Here is a 26,554-nt window from a genome sequence, read left to right as displayed (position 1 = left end):
TGGCGATATTATGTATGTTTTCAACAAGTTACAAATGCGATCAATACTATAAATTGAGAGTATAAAATAATATAATTCAACAAAGTTGTAATTTGCCAATCGCGTAAAATGATATCGGAATGAAAGCTTGAAACACAGATGACAATTGTGCCAAATGAAATTTATTCGCACGTCTTATTTGAAATTTGTTATGCAGGAATGAGCCTTGTTTAAAACAGTGTACGCTATAACCTAATTGATGAATCTAAAAGAACATTCCGAAATGCCGATGAAAGTTTCTTCGCTGACATATTGGTCCCTCGGCCAGAGACGCCGGTACGTGACTACGATTTTTTATTTTCGTCGAATGTGCCGATGCATTACCGTTTTCGGGAAGAATTTCAATTTATTGACACATTACACTTCTTAAAAGACTTTTTTTTAAACATTAGTGATGGTACTGTAGAACCATGAAATAAAGAATATTCCATGAAATAAGAATAGACACGAGCTGACAAAATTCAGTAACCGTTACTAAAACTAATAAATATTAATTAAACACTTTATCTGAGTTATGCTTATTTTATTTTACTAGTTGATTGTATTTAAATTTTTCATTATGTGCATACCTTTGAAATTGGTCTAAATTGTAATTATTTTATTTGGTTTATAAAATTAAAAATTATTAAAACGTATATTAGTCTGCTTATATTCGACTTTTATATGAACAATTTTTATTTTATTTTCTTGGAAGATGTCATTTGAATATCATTAAAAAATATTTGAAATATGGTGCAATTCTCTTCAGCACGATTATTAAACATTATTGGGTAGGGCGAGGCACAAAGTTCCAATTTGATTTTGTGCAATTATATTGTGAAAACCAAACCACGACACGACAAATAACATACATCAAACAAGAACCCACGTGTAAGCTTTTATAAGAGATTATATAATTTTTTTTGAATCTAAATTAAAATTAACAATACATCTTATGAAGCAATTGAATAACGTGTACTTACAAATGTTAAGGCCTCGTAAACTAAACAACAGTGTTCCCAAACAAATAAACTAACAACGGAAAAAAAACTTTTATTATGGATTTTCAAACATTGCCGTTAATCTACCGAGAGCAAAAAATCGTAAAAATCAAGGTGATGATAGTGTAATAATCAGATACATCTTGTTAACTCTACTTTTAAATATTGTTTATCTAAAAATTCTTTGCTGTACTTTGAGATATCGGTGGTGGACTTTTCCACCCGCGGACCTTTAAGCCCAGTTCTACCCTATAGATTTCTAGATATATTAAAGAATAGCGTGTTAAAATTCTTCAGATAATATTTTTCAAAATATTTTTTTTTTAAATAAATAATTTTATGTGAAATTAACTCAAAATATATGTTGTTCACTGAACTGTGGAACTCTCGTTTTTATTACCATTTGAAGCTTGTGTAAAAAAACATTTTTAAAAACAGTTAATTAGGAAAAATGCCTGGATGATCATTAACCATAACTAATAGGTACGATTTAGAACTAGTATCTTGCCAAACGTTTTATTGCGAATACGTTAACAACAATATTTCCATTTAACTTTTAATTAAAAAAAAATCTCAAGACTAAGGTGTCCATATTGTTTGAAGTTAAAACCGGGACGGAAATTTTTAGTTATTCTAATTCGGACACAAAGGGGGGGGGGGTGTGTCTTTAAAATAACAAATGCTATTTATGTAAACACTAAAAATTCAGTTTTTTATATGAATCAATTCTTTTTAATCAAAATTGCGGACTTTAGTAAGAATTTTATTATTCAATTGTATGTAATACTATTTTATCTATGTTTTATCTCTACGTTTTTCTCGCTTTTGAGCTTTGTATAAAAGTCTAATTAATTTTCTTCATATTTATTTTGATTAAAAACAGCATTTTTTCGTTTATTTTCAGAATTTTTGTAAATATACTTATTAGTTTTAAAAAACTTGGGACAATCCGTGTCAAAAGATCTAAATCCTGGACAAATATTGCTTTTAGAAAAAGCCGGGACACAAGAAAGTCCGGGCCAAACCGAAATGTATGGTCACCTCACTCAAGACCCATCATTATACAAAGTTAATTAACGCTAATCGCTATATATTTTTATCCAATGATATTTAAATCAAATATAGAAAAAATTAAAAAAAATTGTCTGTTAATAAAAATTTTGTTATACAGAACTGTAAGTCAATAATTTTCAGATTCACTTGAAAAGTTAAATTCGTTTATTTTAAGCACAGTTTTGAAAATATTAAATCTTAGTAAGGACACCAAAAAATTGTAATAAAGATACAGACCAAACCCTACCGAATAAACCGTCAGTATCAATTTTTCAAATCGATTGATTTATTCTCTTAAAATCTTATCAAAAATGGTACCTGTACATACGTACTAAGCATGTAAGCATACACGGCCGCTACATAAATTATTATATTTTAATTGTAACTTACAATTTGTACTATCGTAATATGTATTGAAACATCGAAAAATCTCCCTTATATTTTACGATAGCTATATTTTTCTCTATGAGTAATTAATAACTTCAAAATCATGAACATAAAAAACTTGATAAAATACACAGATACAAAATAGCCTGTCATGATAAATTCATTTTTCAAATGCTAAATTTAATGTAAATTATTTATATTTTGAAACTATTTTGAAAACGTATAAATTTTTGTTGTGATATGTCATTGTTTAGGTTAGGAAAATATTCGTACATTCTGCCTGCTCACTATATTTTATATACAAATTGTTGCAATAGCATACTTCAATGAATTTCATTGACATGATTATTTATATGTAGATAAACATAATCTAATTAATAGTTACCTATTTGAATAAATGAACCTGTAACAATAACTAATATATAATTAAAATTATCAGAATAATCAGATAAATTAAAATTAAAGACGCTTTCAATTTTTTAAATTTTGTTTCTACATTTTGTTTAGCGTTTTTTCTTAAATGTCATTTTAATTATATTAAAAAATCGTTCATGAATTGAAGATAAAATCAGTAGATATATATTTATTTATATTATATATATATATATATATATATATATATATATATATATATGTTTATATTTTAGATGATTTTGATGAGACAGAACAGCAATTAAAAATCGTAATGTATCTCGGAAATCACTAATACATATCATATCTCGGAAATTACTAATTTATTTGAAATAAAAATAAAATAAAAAAATGTGTAGTTTTTTTGTATTCTTAGTTTATCAGAAAACAATGTGTATTTTTGTTGATATTTTCTTTTTTTGTTGCCTGGTATTTTTTTGTAAAATGTTTAAATTGTACATTTTTTTAGAATTTGCTGAATGATGAATATAATGTTAAAATGTACACAATAAATAATTCAAGTATTTTCACAATAAATAATTCAAGTATCACTTCGACATTTTGATTAAAATAATTCTCAAAAATGTTACGAGGCCGAACAATTATAAATTACTGGAAAATTTCACTCCTAAAATAATGGAAAAAAACACACCATAATTGGAAAAACATATGGAGGAATATAGAAAACAAAAATATTCCTTCAGAATGGAAAACAACAAATTATTTGATAGTAAATGAATGCATTGCAATGAACACAAAACTTTTTAGAATAAAAATGAGCAGCACAGAAAAATGTGAAAAATGCAATAAGGAGGAAAATGCCTTACACTATTTAACTGAATGTGGTAAAAAGAAAATTATATGGAATTGGATGAAAACAGAATTAAAAATCTCCAAAATAGATGTAACTGAAGATGACGATAAACTTATCAAAATAGATATACAATATAAATCAAAAGAAGAAAAAGATGTTAAAATTTGGCTTCTCTCTGGAATCTTATATAATTTATATCATGGTTTTGAAGAAATAACACACATTGATAGAAATTTAAGAGAAAAAAGGAAAGAATATTTTTTGAAAAATAGTTATATAAATCCACTTATGTATAAAATATTGTAAAATAGAATGTATATAATTATTTATGTAAAATAAAAATATTTATGTAAAAATAATAAAAAAATAATAAATAAAATAAAAATAAAAATAAAAAAAAAAAAAAATAGTGTATATACACACACACACCTATATATACCTATATGTATATATAGGTACCAGGGCAACCAATTGCTATGCTAATTTTCTATGTTCAGTCATAAAAAGAACAATTGATCTAATTCTCTCTAGAGATTTTTCTAGGCAATGAATAAAAAAAATAAGATTATATTCTGGGACATACTTTTGTTAAAGAGTTTAATATTTCTACTTTTTATAGCATCATTTCCGGTATTTTTTTCCACAATTATTCCTTTGTCAGCGGCATCGTATTAAAATACTGATGACAATTAGAAAGAAACGACAATCAATTCTATTCATTTGTTTCGATGTTTTTTAAAAGTCGGTTTTTTATATTTTTTTATAAGTTCAGTATTATGTATTATATATTTGAAAAGCGTCGCTACATGTAATTGGAAATTAACGTAACGTAAGATTAAGAGTAATAAAAATTCGATAATATAATGTTACTCCATCAATAGTTATTTTTATATGGATGTCACTTTCGTTGCTACAACTTTGTTGAGCCCAAATTATCTATCAGGAAACTAATTGACAAATATATATATATATATATATATATATATATATATATATCAACGCAAAGGTAAGTTGAAAAATCCAGAACGGTGTAGATCATAATTAAAATATCATGTGTCTGGCCAGTAAAAAAGCGAAATCTTTGTCGTGATGCATAAAACGAATGAACGCTGTGATAAATGATTTAATCTTACAATTTCGAATACTATAATGTGTTTATGAACTTCTTCAAAATCGGATTCGCTAATTTTGTGAGCTGATTATTTACCTTTTGTCGACATTTTCTCAAAAATGGCTAAACCGATTTAAAAGATATTCGATGTAACTCAATGAGAACTCGCGTTGATTAGTTTTCCATAATAATCGGCCAAGCAGTTTCTTTGTAACTAGCTCAAAAGTAAAAAAAATCGTCCACGTTTTAGCCCACAATCTTGAATCAATTTTAAAAATTAATCCATTCGAAAAATATTGGTTGGAAATCGTGCTGATTTTTTGGCATAGATCAGCCGGGCCGTTTCTTCGTACATAACTGTTGAACTTTTTTTTGGAAATTAATTAATAGTTATCTGAATAAATACTTTATACCTGTGTCATCTAATGACCAGTCTACAAAATTTCTCTAGTTGTGCGAAAAATGTTACAATTAACCCATTAAAACTTGCAATTTATATTCGAAAATGTTGGGCCAAAGTTGTACAAGCTGGCGCAGCGTTTGTGATTATTTTCCCACATAGTGTACAGATTTTCACAAAAATAAAAATAATTTTGTGTTTTATAGTTTTGTATAAATAAATATTTTGTGATACTTGTGATTGCCGTACCGGGCTATGTCCGTAATGCGTAATACTTGCTTCTTGCCCGATTATCGTACGCGGGCTATGCCCGTAATATTTATGTTTGGCCTAGAAATCGCACGCGGGCTCTGCTCGTCTTTTCAAGTTAAGGGGTTAATTCAAATGATTAAATAATATCAAATACTACGTACATGATTTACACAATTGTGCTAGTATTTTATTATAGCACATGCACTATAATTAATATGATTACAGATAATTTAAATGTGTTTGAAAGATTTCAATTGGATATCGCAATGTTTAGATTTAAGTGAAAACGAAAACTTTATTTTCAAAATAAATCACATCTAAACTAAACATATCCCAACAAGGGGCCATCGTAAGCCTTTTATCGCATAAAACATAAACATTAACTTTGGCGAGCAGTACTCGGGTTAGCCCGCTAGGATACGACATCTAGGCGCGAGCAGTGTTCGTGCGTGACCGTTAAGTGGTTAAAAATTCTATCTAAATATCTAAATCTCAATTTCGGTTGATTAAGTGAACTAGTGAGGCGTATGGCATCGTGCCTTAAGGCAAATTGCTAGAACTTCCCGTACCGAAAATTTCTTTTTAAAGATTAACATTTTTGAAAAAAATAGATTTTTGAGAAACTATAAATTTTTGACAAAAAGTTACTTTTTTTAAAAAAAAAGACTTTCTGAAAAAAAATGTTTTCTTTATTTTGAAATTTTTGAGACAAAATATCGAAACGCGTAAGCGCCGCGTCGTCTAACTGATAAATATTGGTACGGAATCCATAAGAATGTAAACAAAATTTATACTTATTGCTGAAATCTCTATAAAATATCTGATAATTTGATGTGCATATGTCTAATGATCATTTTTGACCACCAAATGGCATTTTTTTGCTTATATTCATTTTTTCTAAGGTATGCAATATGTTGTTCAGAAACCTCTGTAACGTAAAGATATATAAAAATTTTCATTTTCGATTTTTTTGCGATTACTATAACTTACCCTACTTATTTAGAAGTTAATTATTACATATATCGGGAAGTTTTTGCAATTTGTCTTACGCCAAAATGCCACTTTTAACTAGTTTTATCACAACTTTCAGTGACTGATTTTTTCATATTCATACATTTCAGCGTCGTAGAGGTCTCAGAGCCGAACTTTTCATCATTTCGGGCCGCGTGACCGACATCCGCGATGCACGGACCTCTCCCGCCTTCACTTTTGTGGTAACGCGAGCGCTTCTTGCGCACCATCTCGATTCGTCCATTCTTCGTCATATCAGTTGACTTTGCGATCTCCGCATGTGAAGATTTATATTTATTGTTCTGTGAAAGCTCACATAGAGACTAGTGCCAGTGACGCGACGGCCGAAGTGATTAATTACTATTTCACCAGTGGTTTTCATTTAATCTTTATAGCAATAAAACAGTGACAAAGAGAGTGCAACGGAGAGACGGTTTCTTGTGACCAGTGTAAGTTTTAATTTAATTTTTACTTTCAATTTAAAAAATATATTTTGAAATATCTTGATTTATTTATGAACGACACCGATCTATTGAACTAAATTTCAATTAGAACAAATATTATCATTTCATTGATGATTAAATTTTATGAATGACAAAATAATAAAACTGCGTTGAATAGTACGCCACGTGAACAAATAACGTAATAAAAGTAATAGAGCACTTTCACTAAATAATACGAATTCTCATAAAACTAATAAATTATTTTAACTCATTTTTAAATTAAAGTTTATAAGCTAACGCTCTTCTATTGTCTAATCAAATCTTGTACCAAAAAGAAAAAAATTTGCTGTTTCTGTATCAAATATTTCATTTACTTTATACATTAAAATGATGCAACAATTAATGGCCAGTCTGAGTAATGACAATTTCTGGGAATAAAATAATTTCCAATGATAAATATTGTACATGAATGGGATAGTGATGCAATGCCGGAATCCGGCTATTATCGTTGTTTGCTTGTACCAGTTTTCTCCGGAGTAGAAAGTTTAGCCGCTACCAATCCGTGGCTTCGTGAGCCACAGAAAGACCAATGTGATCACAATGACATAATTCTATTCTAAGACATTGAACTTGTTTTCCAACGACTTGATATTTTATTATATTATATATATATATATATATATATATATATATATATATATATATACCCATTAAAGAAACGAAGTTTATTACAAGGTAGACCACGGTTTTACTAATTAAGTTGTAGTTTTTAATCATTTAAGTGGAGGTTTTGATAGATCGTGATGAATGCAAACCAATTAGTCATTTAATATTTTGATGTAATGAAAAATTAAAAAAAACTTTAAATTAATAGTTAATTTATCGAAGAAAGTTAAAACGAAAAACATAACATTATAGTACAACTTGTACTGTATAATTAATTTGGCACAGTACGTAATATTAAAATCGTTACATAACCAAGTAAATAAATAAAATCAAAATATGTATTCTATATTAAAACAATAGTTTACGTTTTATATAATAATTAGTATTAGATCTATAATGATATATGACTATGTACATGTGCATTGGTTTATATATATGTGTATATATATATATATATATATATATATACATATATATGTTACGAATGAAAACAATATTATTCCCATTTTTTAATTATATATATTTATTTCAGGCAAACTACTTAGTAGTTACATAAAGACGCCACTATGAAGATTTCAACGGTGGTGGAGCTGTTAGCCTTTTTTGGCTTGCTAGCTTATGCAGCAGCCAAAGCTGTTGGTATGTTATTCACTATTATTGTTAAAGGTTTTTATAGTTTTGTTTTAAAAAGATTGCAATTTTGATTCTTTTTTGCAGTCAATCCGCATCAAATCACTTAAACTAATAATTAACACATGGAATTTATTGTCAGCAGTAAAACCCAACTTAACTATTCGGAACTAAATATTTTATTCAATTTTTATATTGTTTATATTTTAATGCGCATATTATATCATTCTATAAAATATTCACTTTAGTGAGGTTTGCTTCAATTTATTTAAAACATATGTCTTATATAACGGGCTATCGCTTCACCGTGACTCTTTCACGCCCCCACTGTCACTATCAAAATCTTTAATTAAATTGCTTTTCAATGTCTATTACAGAATAATTACAGAAATAAACAATAAATACGTAAATAAATTTTATGAGTATCTTACAAATATCATACTTACAACTACCACATTATTTGAGATTTCAAGTTTTGCATTAGTGCGAACATGTAGGCACTATTGTTTGAAAAATTTATTATATCTACATTTGCTAAAGAAATTTAATCGTAAACAAAAAGATTGGACAGAAAGATTCCCGACTAATGCTAGTCGAATAAAGATTTGGTTAAATTAAAATTTATTTTTTTACATGTATTCTGTAAATATAGTGCTATTGACTTTTCATGCTATCTAGTCACTTCATCTGAATGTTATATGCAACAAGAACTTGAAAATAATAAATATTCAATATTCTGAAAGCTACAAGCAGTAGCGTTTGTTCTGATAACAAAAAACTGACTGACAGAGTTGTGTAAAAAATACTTTTACTTTTTCCGTACTATTGAATTAAGTCAACTTGTTGGAGTCAAATTTATTGTGATGTATTCACATAAAGATATGATTATTATTCTAATCGTTATTATTGTAAGTCACGATTATAAATTTATCAAAATTTTTGTATTTTATTAACCAGAATTGAATGAAATTAAATCAGAAAACTGACTAATATATCGAACTGCAGATGTACAATTAACAAAATAGTAATGGATTCATTCTATCAATCAATTCCAAATCAATCATTCTACCTTTCATGCATTTATTCAAAAAATCTAAACGGACTATGTTTATGGCATTTTAAGTAGTTCGCATTACAGTCTAGATATAAAAAGTAGTAAATAAGATATTCAGATCATTAATTAACGAAATTAATTTTAATGCTAGATCCGACACCTTTGAGAAATACACATCGAAAGGTTCAGAAGAAAATCCAATTGCGTCAAGCGGCACAAGATCAAGTGCAAAACGCAGCGAATAAATATTGTTCTTGCAGCGACAACATTTGCGATTGTTGCAGAGACTTTCAATTACCTTTAGTGGCACTCAATGGACCAGGTATGTCACTGATAAAAGCTAAGTAACTAATTTATATTAAACTTTCGGTTGACTTATTTTTTTAACTTTTTAACTTATTTTTCACTAAAAAAGTCATAATAAAACTTATCATTTATCTCAACTGATGATACACGAATACATGCTTTTCCTTTCACTATGTAAAAATCAGATAGCAAGCAAGGAATATCTGATTTCGATTTATGATCAATTTAATTAAATACCGTTACCAAAAAGTTAGCAAATTTATCTTTTCAGTACATCAACATTGAATATTAGCACATGCACAAATATTGTAACATCTCTAGAACGTATTCGACAACATAGTCTATTAGAGTTATTAATTTATTTTCTAAAAACGAATCAGATATTTTCATTATTTATTTTTTAAAGAAGAAAATTCTAATTGTATCGTTGTAGATTTAAATAGAGGCCCGCTTTACGATCTTAATTCATTCCGGAACAACGCTCGCATGTCGAATTGCTTGTATATCGAAGCAATTTTTACCATATAAAACGCTAATTAGTAAAGTTTTACATTGAAACGCTAATAATTCGTTCCTGCACAGTATTTTTTATGATAAAAATGAATGAAACTTTATTGCTAAGATCAAATACAAATTTTGCAACACATAGCGAAATACTAAAAAAAAGTAAATCATTAATATACTAGTTTTTGCGTTTAAAAAACTATCCAATGAGCATTATTTTTTTCTTCAACTCACTATTGCGAATGATGTTTAACTGATTTTCGTCAAACAATTCTGATGCTCTAGTTGCATCTTTTTCGGGGAGATTTTTATCCACAAATTTTTCAACTTTGTCCCACATTGCACGAACAAATTACAATATTAATATTAATGAATTAAAATTTTTACTTATAAAATAATGTACTTTAAATACATGTATGATAGTTAAATGTGCACAATGGATATTAGATGAATCTACATTCGCACCTCCATAAGTTTAGGTTATGAAGGTGCCAATTTTGCTTGTATGACATAGCAACGAATCGCTCCTTTGGGGTAACTATTGTAATTGCATTTTAAGTTGTTCTGTAATGTTTGTAGTTTATGTTACTCTTTATTACTTCGCAAAGAAACTAATAATTAATAATATTTTCTTACTTAAAATGACTGAATAATTAATTCATTGATACAAATTTTATGGTTCTAGGTTGTGCTACTTTCCAATATCTCAACGGCGACAATATGGCACTGTCAATGAGATTCGGCGACCGTGTGCTTGCCAATACCACCATATCAGGTAATTATTATCAACATAATCATAATCATAACCAACTAAAACTATTTCATTTAAATACAGTTCATTTTATAATTAGTATCAATTATATTTTTCCACATGTATATAAACAAGCAGACTGCTATTATTACGGGATCTATTGTGTAAACCGTGACGAGTATGTAGATCATCTCATAAGGCACTGTTTATTTTAATTGTTTTGCCCGATAAATTATTTATTTGTTCATCATACATGGTATATGGTATGAGCTATGAAAAAGTTTAACAGTAAATTTATGCATATGGTTGAAATGATTTTTAAAAGAAACTTTTCAACTAAAACTTGTACAATATATATATATATATATATATATATATATATATATATATATGTATATAATAAAAAATGAATCTCCAATAGTATTAGCTCTTAATAAAAACATTTATATAGAGCGCACGCCAATTGAAAGTTTCTTATATTTGTTATTAACATACGTCATTAAGTAAATTCTTGCGCCATCTGTATAGTATTCGTACTCAAATATTATGACACATAAGAATATTTATAAACCACTTAATATTTAATTAAATCCTATTTATCATGGAATCAAAATTAATTTTGCAGTAAAATATTTATTTGATTGGAGATGTTGAAACTCAAATTATTATCTTGATTCCATAATAAATAAATATTATAGAACAGCACACATGGATATAATTAGAGGTTAAGTGGTTTATAAATATTTTTATGTGTCATAATATTATACATAAATAGAGATGTTACATAGAGATACATAAATAGAGAGCGAGAGACGTTGGTTCAGTTTCTCTTCAACAACTCTGTACATACTTTAACTTACTCACTCAATATAGAGTTGTAACATGTATGAATTATTGAATGGGTTGATATCGTGTAGTATAAAAATACACTGGGGCCTCGCTTTACGGCCTAGATACGTTCCGCAAAACTTGGCCGTAAAGCGAAAAGCCGTATAACGAATCAATTATTCTAATACGTATTCATACAAATTCAATGGGATCGGTTCCAAATTTAATAAATATATAATATGGTTTATCATTCAAAATGCATTTTATTTTTTTATTTTGTTTAAATTATAAACATATTTAACAAGAACATAAATTTTACATAAAATAAAAAACTTCAAAAACATTCCATAATTTTTAAATACAGACCACTGTCACCATCATTTTGCGCTGGTGGTTTGAAAAATTTAGATGATGTGATTGATTTGTGATTTATAACAGCAATGCCTGAGTTGATTCCTCGAGAGACATTAGCGCTACGTTCGACGTCAGGATCGTTTTCAAGGAAGATGTTATTCCTTGTTCAAAATATGAAAAAGCGCTCGACATGATTTTTGATGTTAGCTGTTTGGATACAACAGGTTCTGTATCTTCATCAATTGCCGGCTCTGCTTGCAACTGATTAGCTGCAAGTAGATCCAGCACATCAGATTCGTTTAAATCTTCAAAACCGAGATCATGTGCTAAATCCAAAATGTTTTGTCTAACTTCAGGAAGGAAATTAACTTCTGCATCGGTAGTTTTTATACATTCTGGCCATATTTCTTTTCCAAACATGATTCATTGTTGTCGATTTCAATTCCTTCCAGGATTCACTAATGTTCTCAACAGCATCCTTGATATTATAGTTTTTCCAAAACGTTTGAACCTTTGAAACGTAAAGATATATAAAAATTTTCATTTTCGATTTTTTTGCGATTACTATAACTTGCGCTACGGGAATTTAAAAAAGCCGTTATAGCGAAACATTTTAGGCCGTATATCGAAAACGTTCCTTAATTAAAGAGGGCCGTTATAGCGAAAGGCCGTATAAAGAGCGGCCGTATAGCGAGGCCTGGGTGTATAGGCAATTCATGAGTTCTAGAATTATTAATGGTGGAGACTGACTGAGTACGGTAGTGACAGTCGTCATAACATCTAAACTATACTGATTTTAAGAAAGGGTCCAAAAGGATTAAGATGAAGTATGATCGTTCGAACAAATTCCCATTATTGCATGCAATCAGTGCCTTACATTAATATGATTTGTAGACTGCAGAATTCTTTTAATAATAACTGTTAATTGTATACATATAAATCACACTTTGTTATTTTATTTTATTGTAAATGGAACATTAGTAGTTATTTAACAGCAATTATTTTCTACTTAAATAATTTAGCTCAGTCGTAATAATGATTTGCTTTCAAAAGTGTGCGTTAAAATAAAAAAACGTGTTTTTCATAATTTTGCCCTCGCTTACTCTGACCATTTAGCCATCTACAACATTTTTATTTATTTACATTCTATACTATTTTTTATATAGTATTCAATCTATATATATATATATATATATATATATATATATATCCTTTTCTATATTCTTCTTAATTTTTCTTTTTCTTATTTACTTTTATTTTTGCTCTTTTCAAATTTTTAATTCTATTCAACTTCTATCTTCATTCTATTTTGTTCTTCATTCTTCTTTTAATTTCAGCAAGTTCCAATTTTTTTTTCTTCCTTATACAATTCAGCTATTCGAACTCTGTTCTTTCTACTTTTATTAATTTTTATTCAAATTCTACTTAACGAATACAATTTATATTTAATTTTAAATTAACTACATATATTTTTTCACAAATTCTAAGTCAATGACAGGATTCGAACCAAAGATCCCTGTCATGTGAATCAAACTGTTTTAAACCATTTGGGTGTGTATAGCTATTTGCGTTAGTTCGAGTGTGGACGGTTGTGACACTCGCCCTTTTTTGTATGATTTGATTTTATGACAAATCCATCGTATATAAAGCCAATATTTTAGTATTTCCACGTAGTCAAATGTTCAAATTAGCATTCAATTTACTTTTTTCCTAGCTAAATGATAAATTAAGAACATTATTGCTGATCATTAGTACAATTTTACGATTTAATTTACATATTATTACGAATATTTGTGTATATATGGAACATGCTCTATAAAAATGAATATTTAATATGAGATATGAAAAGAAAAAAACACTACAAACCTACAAAAATTGTCTGCGAAACGATAACATAAAGTAGTATAAAAAATATCGAATTGCTTTGACCCGTCCCGGCCGGTTCAATTACCAGTGTGGTTCGGTTTTATACAATCTCGGCAGTGATTGACTCTGGATTCTCGTTTGAGAAATTGCGCTTTCACTGCGCGCCTTGTACCTTTTATTTTGGTACGCGAATGATTGATATTCAGGTGTTAGTCGTTTACGTGTCCGTGCGATATCGGTCGCGGCCATTGTCCGTGACAATCGTAGAATCGTAGAACCGTTTACTATTTACTATTTAGCGGATTCGTTTCACGGTTACACACATTCGTTCAGAGCTTAAAAACATTTGTAAAACAGATTTACTTTTATAATTATTATAGTTAGTAAGAAAGATTGTACAATGATTAAACTAGTGGGGCGCATGGCATCGTGCCTTAAGGCAAATTGCTGGAACTTCCAGTACCAAAAATTATTATTTTTTTAAAAACGATTAACATTTTTGAAAAAAAATGACTCTGAAAAAATTAGATTTTTGAGAAACTATAAATTTGTCAAAAAATTACTTTTTTTTGAAAAAAAAAATTTTTTTTTTAAAACAAAATTTTTTTTTGAAAAAATAATGTTTTCTTCATTTTGACATGTTTTGGAAATTCTGAACTTTTTTTCAAAGCAATCGTACTGCTTGAACTGCATAGCGCGTAAGTGCCGCGCCGCCGTCTAAGGAATAAGCATTGGTACGGAACCCAGAGAAATGTAAAAAAAATTATACTTATTGTTAAAATCTCTATAAAATATCTGATAATTTGATGTGCATATGTCTAATGATCATTTTTGACCGCCAAATAGCATTTTTTTTTACTTTTTTCATTAGATCTCCGAAACCGCCAAACCTGCCTTCATAAAAATTTGATCAATTCTTCATCTTATCAATACAAGTGAAATGTTTTTTGAATTATTAAAATCGCACGCTCCGTTCTCCTAAAAACTGTTACCATTTTTGGCACTTTTTGCTCCGTATCTTCGGAACGGCTAGACCTGCCTTCGCCAAAAACTAATCAGCACGTCTCCTTATCAATACGAATCGAATGTTTTTTGAATTATTCAAATCCATTTTTTCTAAGGTATACCAAAATATTCAGAAACCTTTGAAACGTAAAGATATATAAAAATTTTCATTTTCGATTTTTTTGCGATAACTATAGCTTCCCTACGGGAAGTTAAATATACTCGTATAAAATTATTAATGTATTACGCAAATCAAGTATGTATTTACAACTTTCTGAATGTAGCAGATGCTTTAATAAATTAAATACATCCCATTATTAAATCGTGAATGATAAATTTTGTGGGTGCATGCACAAATCATTGATGAGTTAAGTAAAATTATAGAAACTCTCGATTTAAATATACTCATAGAGAATATAAATATACTTTTACAAAGTATTTGTTTTATTAAAATTGAATAATTTATTACAAAAGTGCCATTGTATGTGTTATCGGAATATAATTATAAAGTAAACTAAAAAAATACAATTTGTTCAAAGCATTTATTAACGTTTAATATAGAATAAATGCCATAGTTTTTGTATTTTATGCTATTATACTCAATTCACCTATTCCACAGAAAATTAGAATTAGAAAGAAATACATAAATACTTGCGATTAAATTAAAATCTCTTACGATACACGTGAAAACAAGTTTTTATTTTAAAATTTGAACTTTTTACTGGGCTTATTTATGAGAAGAAAGTTTTTATATTGACCAGCGTGAGATTTCTTCATAGTTGACTTTGTAGATTCACAAAAGTATTTAATTATTAATTTTTATTACTCACTTTTAATTTAGTCATTTAACGATTTTTAAACGACAATTTAACAAATAAAATAATTATTTCTAAATTGTTTTAAATATCAAAAACTCTAATGCATAAAAATATTAAATTTTGCTATTGGAAAAAGTATATTTTGAAAGCAAATTTATATAAAACACTTTTTATTGATATTGAAATAATAAATATTACTCGTGCGTATTGTAATAAATTAGGATACACAAATATTTTTGTGGATAGTTTTTTCACAGGAAGAAATTGAATAAACTTTTTCATATCTGTAGTTAAAAAAGTAAATGACGTAATCATAAAAAATACATTTTTATATCGAATTTTAACCCTACAAGGCTCATAATAGTTTTATAGCTATAGGAACGATTATGGTCGGTGTTCCACATGTGGAACTGGGTGCCTTTTAGGGTTAAAACACATATGCAATTAAAGCGGTATTGAGTAATTGTATTTATGTGTATTATTATGCATCTGCAATTGTTCATATCATAGTGAAGATGAGCATAATATTGAAAACTTAAAATCGATCACGAATTGAAATTTAGTCGAAGTATTGGACCTCTGTCCTGTTTAAGAAAGAGCGTTCGCTCTCACTGGATTTCTAACGGTGTCAATTAGCTCTCAGACACGGTTATAATACATGTAAATAACATATTCTATATAATAATCGTGTGGCGTATCGAACCTCCGTTATTTTTGCTATGTTTTGGTGGTTTTATCGAATTTCTTTATTATTCCGATTTAGAATACGTCGCCCAACCCAATTTTATACATATCAAAATAATTTTATACGATGAATCATACTTAGAAATATTTGGATTTGGTCCTAGTTTGCGTAAATTATTATTGCATGTTAATGCAGATTCATATTTGCTCAGTTACCATATCTGAAAATAGTGGAACCATATGTGATATTTCTATACAAATGTGAATTCACACAAAATGAGTCTCCTTGAAAAGAGGTGGTTCTTGCATTTCTGTTGCAAATCATTATCAACGTCATATTAATAATATTCATTTTGAAATACATTAGCTAATTGAGTTTTGTTATACAATGATAAAGATATTTTGTTTCATAAGAAGGCATGTTACCCATTTATATTACGTGGTTTATTGACTCCTATCTAAATTACACTAATGGTTTGAATTTCGAAATTTATGAAGTAATTATTGAGTTGACTTGTTTTCCAGCGACATGTTTTCCAATGTAGTTTTTACTCCTGAACACGAATATAAAGCCAAAATTGGGGTCAAACTACAAAAAACGAAGAAAAAAAAAGACAATATCTGCGATCTAGTAATTCTTTTGCATGATGATTAATATCTTATACTTTGTCATGTCACGAGCCTTTTTACCTTAAATGACTATTGAGTTTCATTTAAATTATTTATTGAGTTATTTTTTTGAAATTGAGCAGTCCCCATTGCCCCTGGGTCTTCATGTCAATGTCTTCAAAATATATTTGCAATTGAATATCTGAAAATATGTATGCCTAAGAAACTTAATAGATCATTTAAGTAAAACTCAATAGTCATTTAAGATAAAAGGGGCAGGGCAAGGCTTAAGAGAAAATGTCAAAAATTATAAAATTTTGCTTATCAGACAGAAGAATTACAAGAGAAAATGGCAAAAATTATAAGATTTTGCTTACCAGGCAGAAGAATTAGTAGATCGTAGGTTTTGTCTTTTTTTCTATTTTTTTTTTCAATTTTTGCAGTTAAACCCCTCATTTCGACCTTATAGTCGTTTTCAGCGTTAGAAAGTGCTTTGGAAAACATACGTTGCACATCCACAATACAGACAACTTTTTTCATTTTGTGGACATGTTTAATTATTAGTTTTTTCTACATCGTTTATTTGACATTTATCAGATCTCATTAATTAGAGCTTATGCTCAAGCTCATACAAGTGACTATCATAATTTATCTAATTATTTATATCTATAAAATTATATTTATTTTCAATACCAATGTATTGAAAATGACATGCAAAATAAAAGGACGTATTAATGAGAGTAATTTTCAATTATAATTTTACTAATCATACTAACTGCTCCAGAAGATATTAAGGCATTTTTAAATTATATGATAATAATCTATTGCACAATTGACATGTACTTGAACGGAATAATATCGTTTGCTTTACGAAAAACTATTACCGATTTTGCTTAAAGAATATTAATTATTTAGTGGCGACATCAGTTCTTGATTTTAAATAACACATAATTAAAAACAAAATCAATACAATTCGAATGAGATATATATATATATATATATATATATATATACTAGCTGACCCGACAGACGTTGTTCTGTACCCACGTCTACAATTTTACAATATTTTATACTAATATTTACTGCTTAGTTAAAAATAATAATTACTGTTTTTTTAATTACTATTTACACCAATATATGAGTGATGTTGAATGTAGAACTGTTTCAAATAAAATGATTCTTCTCAATTCCCACAGTTAACACTTTAATTATTCATTTAACAAATATTAAAAAATGTTCAATAAAATTGTATATTAAAAATTATACACTGCGATTTATAGAATATATATGCGGCATAATACTATATAGCATAACTTTGTTGATCGTGAGTTGAATAGAGCACATGTGAACAGGATTTGACAAATTAATTCACTTCAAATATAAACTTAAGCAATAATGTATATTGATTTATTAGTGAAAAAAATGTAATTTAGATATTAAAATTACTAAAAGCCAGTTAAAATATGGTACAATATTATAAAAATTATAGGCAACATTATTGAAGCAATTATTTTGGGTAGAAAAATAAAAGGTGGTATTGCACCTTTGCCGCGAATGCTATATAGTAATTCTTTCTGAATTTGTTGTACTTTTTAAAAGATTTCAATTTTCAACACGTGTATCTTAAGCTGTGACATAAATCACAAAGGCAGACGATCATTTTTAGTGTGATAAATTTGGAAAATCGATGTTTTAGTCGTGAATAAACAAAAAATCATTCATTTATACATCCACATCTACAGGTATGACTAAAAATACTATATAACCCTTAAATGCAATAAAATAAATTGAGCTATTGGAAATTTTGTTCTATAAATCGCAGTGTATAATTTTTAATATACAATTTTATTGAACATTTTTTAATATTCGTGCTCTGTGAATTTTTTTAATGTGCTCCAATTTACTTGATATTTTGGAAATAGGCTAATCTTTATCTTAAGTTCAGAAGTGAAAACAATTTGCACTCCGTCACCATCCAACGCATTAATTGGATTATTACTCTTTTAATTCTGATTTTATCAGAACTTGTAATACACTATTTTAAAGGTGATTAAATGAGCTACAACTTTTTTTATCATAAATTTTACCGTAACTTCTCTTATTGTGAAACGGCGAAGGGTTAAAGGGCTCGAAAGACTTCTAGTTGGACAGCCGCGCACTCCTTAATTAATACCTCTATCAATATTTGTATAATGGAAAAATAATAAACAACAATAATTAGTCAGAAAAATACCTCGAATTTTCATATATATATACTTTTATACGTATTCTTTCAGAGATATTATAATGAGAAATTGGATGTTTTTTTTAATGATTTTTTTTATGAAATCATGAGTTTTTTTTAAAATCGTTTGTACTAAAGTTGTGGTATTTTCTAGAATCCATCAAGATCTCTTAAACCAAGTTAATTCTAGATGGAATACGATTATTTTTAAATTTGGTGGAAATGACACTGAAAAACTATTTTATTTAAATGAAAACCATTATATGCGTCTTTTATTTGCATGATAGTTTACTCATTTTACTCGCAGAAGTACTCATTTTGAAGCTTATTTTGAGCACTATAAAAACCCATTTTCATATCTAGCCTAATAATGTTCCTAAAACACTATAAAATAGCGATTTATTAAGATTTTAATTGATATAATTTTGTTCATTACATGATTTTCGTTAAAATGTATATTTTTGAAGATATTAGCAAAAAATGATGAAAAACGCAAAAAAGAAACAAATTTTCAGTAGCCAGTAACTTGAAAAGTATTTGCTTTTTTAAAAAACATTATTAAACATTTTTCTCTTATAATTAGTTCTTTTATCGATACCAAACGTTATTTTGAAAAAAGTAAAATTACACCACTGAAAAGAAATCTCATCCACCCGGGAAGTGGTTAAGGAGTCTAAATTGTTTTCACTTCTGAAGAGCAAGATGAACCTAGTTCCAAAATTCCAAACGAAATGGAAAACAGTAAAAAAAGTTCAGACCGAAAGCGCTCCATTGAGTAAATATTCCGTACCCAATGACAATAATATGAATTTTTGACACAATGAAACTTCTAAATAATTTTTTTTGTATTGTGACTTAGTATAGTGAGGCAAAACGACTGCAAATTGAATTTTTTGAGTCTCCTTCGCACGAATTCGTGCGGCGAATCTGTTCGCAAAGTGCGCAAACAAAATTATTGCAAGCAAAAGCACGTGTACGTTGAGAACACGATTCGCGGTGCGCGTCAGACGCATGCGCATACTGTCAAACGCATATGTTATATTATTTGCATCTTATATTAATTTAATATTTGGCACATCTCAGCTGCTTTTCGGCATTAATAATGTAGACATTACATTTTCCTTAATCATAATCATGAATTTATTATATTTTAATATTGCCTTAGCCTATAAGTGAACAGAAATGTTTGGCAAATGACAGTCTTCAATTGTTTTTAATGTCAAACTAAGCTTCAAATATTTTCAAGGGCAAACAATGATAAGCGGTTTTTTGTAATTTTTTCCATTTATTTCTACAATCTAACTATATTTCTATGAATCAAAACATTCTAGAAAATTTCCCGAACAAACTTCAGGAAGATTCATGAAAATCCGAATTATAGTTTAGGAGGGATTATGAAACTTACATTGTTACAGAAGAATTTTATATATAAGATATATATATATATATATATATATATATATATATATATATATATATATATGTTAAAAGTGTTTAAATTTGATCTTGAAATGTATGATTAATTTCTTGGAGGGCGTAACATCAAGTAAAAAATATAAATAAGTAAAGATTTTTTATAACATCTTTATTTTTCCATACGTATCGACGTAAAATTCTACGTTATCGTCAGTGGTACTACAATTTTGAAAAAACAGAAAGTAACGTTAAATACTAAACATAAGTAAAAATAAAAAAAAATACTTAGTTTTTAACGTTACTTTCTGTTTTTTCAAAATTGTAGAACCACTGACGATGACGTAGAATTTTACGTCGAAGCGTATGGAAAAATAAAGATGTTTTAAAAAATCTTTACTTATTTATATTTTTTACTTGATGTTACGCCTTCCAAGAAATTGATCATATATATTATATATATATATATATATATATATATATATATATATATAATGTATTATTAAAGTTACGAAGATAATAGCATAACATTTGATTAGGGCGCAGACCAAGACCTGTATGCATGCCCTTACCTGGTGGGTTCTCCAAATTCTGCGGCCGTGTCTACGGCATAAGTCGCGCTGAAGAAAACTTCAAAGCATGTTTGGGTCTTGAACTCCAATCTTCTGATGAGCTGGAGGCTGCAGTACGCGTATCTTGTTTCAGATTCGGACCCAAGGGTAAGTGAAATGTAATGTACATGAGAAAACAATTTATCTGAAACAAAAAACGAATATCGTTAATAGCACTCTAAACTCTAACAGAATTGCATATAAGAATATTAAAAACTTCTTATTTAAGTAGAAGTTTTGTTACATATAAAATAAAATAGTGTTATTTATAGTTAGTAAACAAAGAAAAGTATATCCATTGTCATCATCTATATGGTAATGAAATGGAAATAAAAAAAACTAAAACATAAATAGAAAGGTATATATATATATGAACCAATAAATATTCAAAATAATGAACTATTTACATTATCTAAAAAATAATATTAAATATAACAATATAATAATATTTACTAATAAAAAAAATAATTATCATTAAATTAAATAATGGTCTTATAATCAAAGTCAATTTTTTTCAAGATCTTCTTCTCGTTGTGTGAATAATAAATATATTGTCATTTTATCGTAACAAAATAATATAACAAATGTTATACGAAATTTATATCAACCTATCAGTAAATCTTTAAACTTTCATCGTTCCTCTCCGTTATATAATAATATTAATAGAAAATAAATTAAAAAGAATTCGTATCATATCAAACTATTGGTTATGAAATATGATTATGGTACTTTTGAATGATAAAATAATTGCTTCATAAGCAATATTTGTGTTATCCTAAAAACACATCTCAGTAACTTATAATTATAATCTCTACTCAAAACTAGATATTATAAACATATGAATAGATATATTCTAATTTATTCAGATTTAAAATAATAAAGGAACCCAACATTCGGGAATGACATCAAGAAATTAAGTAAAAAAACATTTAAAATTTCGTTCTTCTCGTGTTGAAATAAACTGTCTAGGAACAAACAATTTATTAAGCTATAATTGTTTTACTATCTTTGTTCATCAATTCAATATAAATTTGATAAATATGCATAATTAATAATTAGACTTAAAATGTTTACGATATTTTATTACGATTTTACATTAAAAATAGGTCTTGACCTTGCACCTGCTGAGCCTTTACCTGTACGTCAGGAAGCAGCGCCTGAAGATGACGATGACGATGATGATGATGATGACGACGATGATGATTTCGGATTAGGATTAGGAGGCGATGACGATGACGATGACGATGATGATGACGATGATATTGTTGACTTTGGTCTAGGTAAAAAGAGTATTTGATTAACAAAAAAATGTGATAGTTAATTGTCATCATTAGTACGTTATTTTTGCATTGTATATTACATTAGTTATTTTAAACTTCTTTTATTGTAGACTAAATATTATAGTACTAAAAGTATGAGATATTTTCGTAAACCTTTGTAGATTTACTATTTTTGCTACTATATATATATATATATATATATATATATATATATATATAGGGTGGTCCTTAAAATGGTCATTTTTGAATTTCCTTGCTCCCAGGGGCTCAAATGGTTCCAAATTGATAAAAAACAATTTTCTGAAAGTTTTAGCTTTAATATTAACGTTTAGATAGAGCGCAATTTAATCAAAGTTTGTATGGAAAGAGCATAGAAAAAATTTTGAAATTTAAAAAAAAAATGTTTTAGTTATAACTTAGCGACAAATGAATGAGTTTCATTCATTCATTTGTTCGCTAAATTACATCTAAAAAACATTTTTAAAATTTTTGAAAAATTTTCCATGCTATTTCCATACAAAACTTTGATTGAATTGCGCTCTATCTAAACGTTAATATTAAGAGCTAAAACTTTCAGAGAATTGTTTTTTATCTATTTGGAACTATTTGAGCCCCTGGGAGCAAGGAAATTCGAAAATAACCATTTTAAGGACCACCCTAATATATATATATATATATATATATATATATATAAAACATTCAACTAGCTAATAACGTTGTTTTACATAAAATATCCGTAAGTTTTATATATCACAGAAGTTTAATCAATATAATTATTGAGTTTATTAACTATTAGGTGATGATGACGATGACGACGACGAAGAAGAAGAATCAGCAGATAACGAGGTGGAAAGTGCAGATTATACAGGATTTAGTCTTTTGAGCGATGATTTTCTAGGTGGACTGTTTGGAGGCAGCACCTCAAACAAGAAAAAAATCCACAGGAAAAAAGCAGCCGCCGTTGCGCCTACCCGTGCTCCTACGACAACTACAACTAAAATCATTCGCAAACCCCTAAGAAAGAAAGTTTCTGTAGCAGCATCATCGACAACAGCTGCTAAACCAATTAAACATACATTTTCGACACAGTCCTACAAAATCGCGACTACAACAGAACCTGCTGTGTACCACAAAGTAATTGTGAATAATGTACCACAATACATTGTCAAAAAACCAACTTCAACCGGCCTAAGACGAACCACAACTACACAAATTCCATTTACAGACAACATTTCTATCACAACTATTAGAAATCAACTGTTAAATACTCCTAGTCTAGAATTCGCGCATAATCCTATTCAAAATGAAATACAACCTTCGTTGGAAGTTTTACAAAATACCCAGTTAGGCTTCGACGATTTAAAGTTAGAAGAAACGCGAAATCCGATAATAGAAACAGCCGCTGAGCCAGCGATAGATAATCACGAAGCACAAGCTGTTCAAGATTCAATAGTTGCCGAACAAACTTCAGTTCAAGATACAAGTGCAGCACCTGAACAACCTATGCAAGCAGAGAACAATGATTCTGATGATGAGGATGACGGCTATATTAGCGTCGGTTCTGAAGACGACACTATCGAACCTGTAAAAGCTCAAGAACCAGTAAAAGCTGTTGAAGATACGTCTGCGCAAGCAACTCCAGCCGAAGAACTGGCTACTGTCGAAACAAACAAAGTTGAAGTAATATCTAATCCAAATGAAGTCATTGTAGCTCCTCCTAAAAAGCCAGCTTCTTCTTCCGGACTGGACGGAATAGTAGAATCGATAGAATCTATAGGCGGGCTTATTGGTGGAGAAGATGACGATGATGACGACGACGACGATGATGATGACGACGATGATAAAGAAAGCACTGAAAAGGATGAAGATGACGACAGCGACGAAAGTGATGAAGTAGAAGATAATACAAAGAAAGGAGAAAAAGATGAGGATGACGATGATGATGACAACAGCGACGATGATGACGACGATGACGACGATGATGACGATAGCGATGAAGACGATGACGAAGTTCAGGCCACAAAACCGGGCAAAAAACCTGCATCCGAAGTTAGCAATACGACAACAAAACCAAAAAAGAAGAAAGGAGAGAAAGATGATACATTCGGATTAGGCGCAATAACAGAAACTTTGGGCTTCAGACGAAGAAACAATAAAATGATGCGGTGGTAATATTATTTAATAATAGGTAGCTTTTCTATATATAATTTAAAATTTTATACCTACTAGTTGTAAGAGTTTTCTTTTTAAATTATTTCTGAAAGCATCATTTGATCCTTATATGTTAATAATATTTATTTATTTATTTATTTATTGTAATAGACCTAACACAACTGAGCCATTTTGATCATATTTTTAAAATTAATTTATTGTGTACATATATAATTTAAGTATTGAATGTTTGAATGGCGTAATAAAAGTCTCTGTGTTTATAATTGTTTTGGAGTTTTATTTATGAAAGTAATATATTTCTATATTTTACGGATTAGTTATGAAACAGTTAGGAAACTGATATGAATAATTACGATTAAAAGATGAGTATTGGAAAGTTCCATTCTTATAATGCTGTGCAAATGTCAAACACTGAAGAAATCTTTTCTTGAAAGTTTTAAATACAATGCACGAAACACGATACATCAAATAAAATTCAATAAAAATATCAATCTATGATTTTGTTTATACGAGGTCTGTTCAAAAAGTACCCGGAATTTTCGTTTTTTCAAAAAAATATTTATTTATTCGTCTACATTAATGTGGTCCCCTTCAAAGTAGTCCCCCCCCAGATATAATACACTTATGCCAGCGTTTTTTCCAATTTTCGAAGCACCCTTGATATTCACTTTTTGATATATCCTTGAGCACTCTCAGCGATTTTCTTCAATCGAGGAAAACCGCTGTCCTTTCATGGGTCTCTTCAACTTTGGGAATAGGAAAAAGTCACACGGAGCCATATCTGGTGAATTTTTGCACTTTGCAACACTTTATTTCATTTTTTACGCAAAATTTAATACAAATTCTTTGACTTTTCAATTCTTCCATTGTAAAAATCGCCGAGCTCAGAAAAACACGTCGAACCTTAGCGACTACCACAGACAAAGTAAACAGTGAATATAGCTGAAAATTTCATCATACTTTAGGGGCATGTATACCAACACAATAAAAAAAAAATTTTGACAATCAGACACTCCAGACCCGCGAAATTTAATTATTAGTAATTCCGGGTACTTTTTGAACACACCTCGTAAATGAAATTTATGAAAGAAAATTTATGGCTTAATTATTTTTACCATCGTAATTCTTATAAACTTGAATAAACATAAAGCCGTTAAATAAATATAAAATATATATTTATCATGTTCATGGACTCTGTATATTTTCTTACATAATATTGGATTTTCCAATTTAAAAAATTAATTGAATAAATGATTTTGTGATCAAAATATAATTTCATCAAATTTCTGATATTTTATAACTCTCTATTATTTTGTTTTACTAATCTCAACTATCTAATAATTAAGCAGTAATCACATCATATAATAATCATGCCTTAAATTAATAAATATATAAATACAAAGTTAAGTATAATAAACTCACAATAATTTACTACGTTAAACGCAATATGGTAAAAACAAGTACAATAAATTTACATATAATAAATACAATTAAATATAAATATTTGATATTATAAAATTTAATTAAATTTTATATTGTAATATTAGTGTGTCTTCGATGAAAAACATCGAATATACGGAGATTGGTTGGAACGACCTTTGGTGCTATTACCATTCTTTTTCTTCTTTATTGCTAACATCAAAATAAAAACTAAAATTATTTTGTTTTTGATATTATAATAATGATTTAAAGAGGTGTGCGCATGAATTAATTGCCAATCTTAATATTATACTAATATTTTAAATTTCTCAGCATACTAAATAAGTATGTAAATAAAAATGTTTCTTATCCCAAATTATAGACTTGCAACTCGTGTTCCAATAGAGTATATAAAAAAAAAATTTAAAACCTACATCTGATTCCATCTATCTTCTATTA

General features: G+C 28.3%; 1 protein-coding gene across 1 annotated transcript; it reads left to right on the top strand.

Annotated features, from left to right (window-relative positions):
- The first annotated feature begins 8,133 nt into the window (after positions 1-8,133).
- On the top strand, positions 8,134-24,676 carry LOC113375305 (bromodomain adjacent to zinc finger domain protein 2B-like). Its single transcript, XM_026615242.1, has 6 exons — positions 8,134-8,206; positions 9,403-9,573; positions 10,747-10,836; positions 21,153-21,332; positions 22,331-22,485; positions 23,321-24,676. Exons 1-6 carry the CDS (start codon positions 8,134-8,136, stop codon positions 24,674-24,676), a joined length of 2,025 nt encoding a protein of 674 aa, XP_026471027.1.
- Positions 24,677-26,554: the final 1,878 nt, after the last annotated feature.

This window comes from Ctenocephalides felis, unplaced genomic scaffold, assembly GCF_003426905.1.
Source record: "Ctenocephalides felis isolate EL2017-DRISC unplaced genomic scaffold, ASM342690v1 CF-g0.4_SCAFFOLD_01886, whole genome shotgun sequence".
Classification (NCBI taxonomy): Eukaryota; Metazoa; Arthropoda; class Insecta; order Siphonaptera; family Pulicidae; genus Ctenocephalides; species Ctenocephalides felis.
Note: the sequence above shows the minus strand (reverse complement) of the source record. Positions and strands in the feature narration are given on the sequence as shown.

Excerpts from the sequence above, each read along its gene's own strand:
- LOC113375305 (XM_026615242.1), top strand. The coding sequence starts at position 8,134 with ATGAAGATTTCAACGGTGGTGGAGCTGTTAGCCTTTTTTGGCTTGCTA. Across the intron at positions 10,837-21,152 it reads TGCCAATACCACCATATCAG|GGCGCAGACCAAGACCTGTA; the intron begins GTAATTATTATC and ends ACATTTGATTAG. Across the intron at positions 21,333-22,330 it reads TTTCAGATTCGGACCCAAGG|GTCTTGACCTTGCACCTGCT; the intron begins GTAAGTGAAATG and ends CATTAAAAATAG.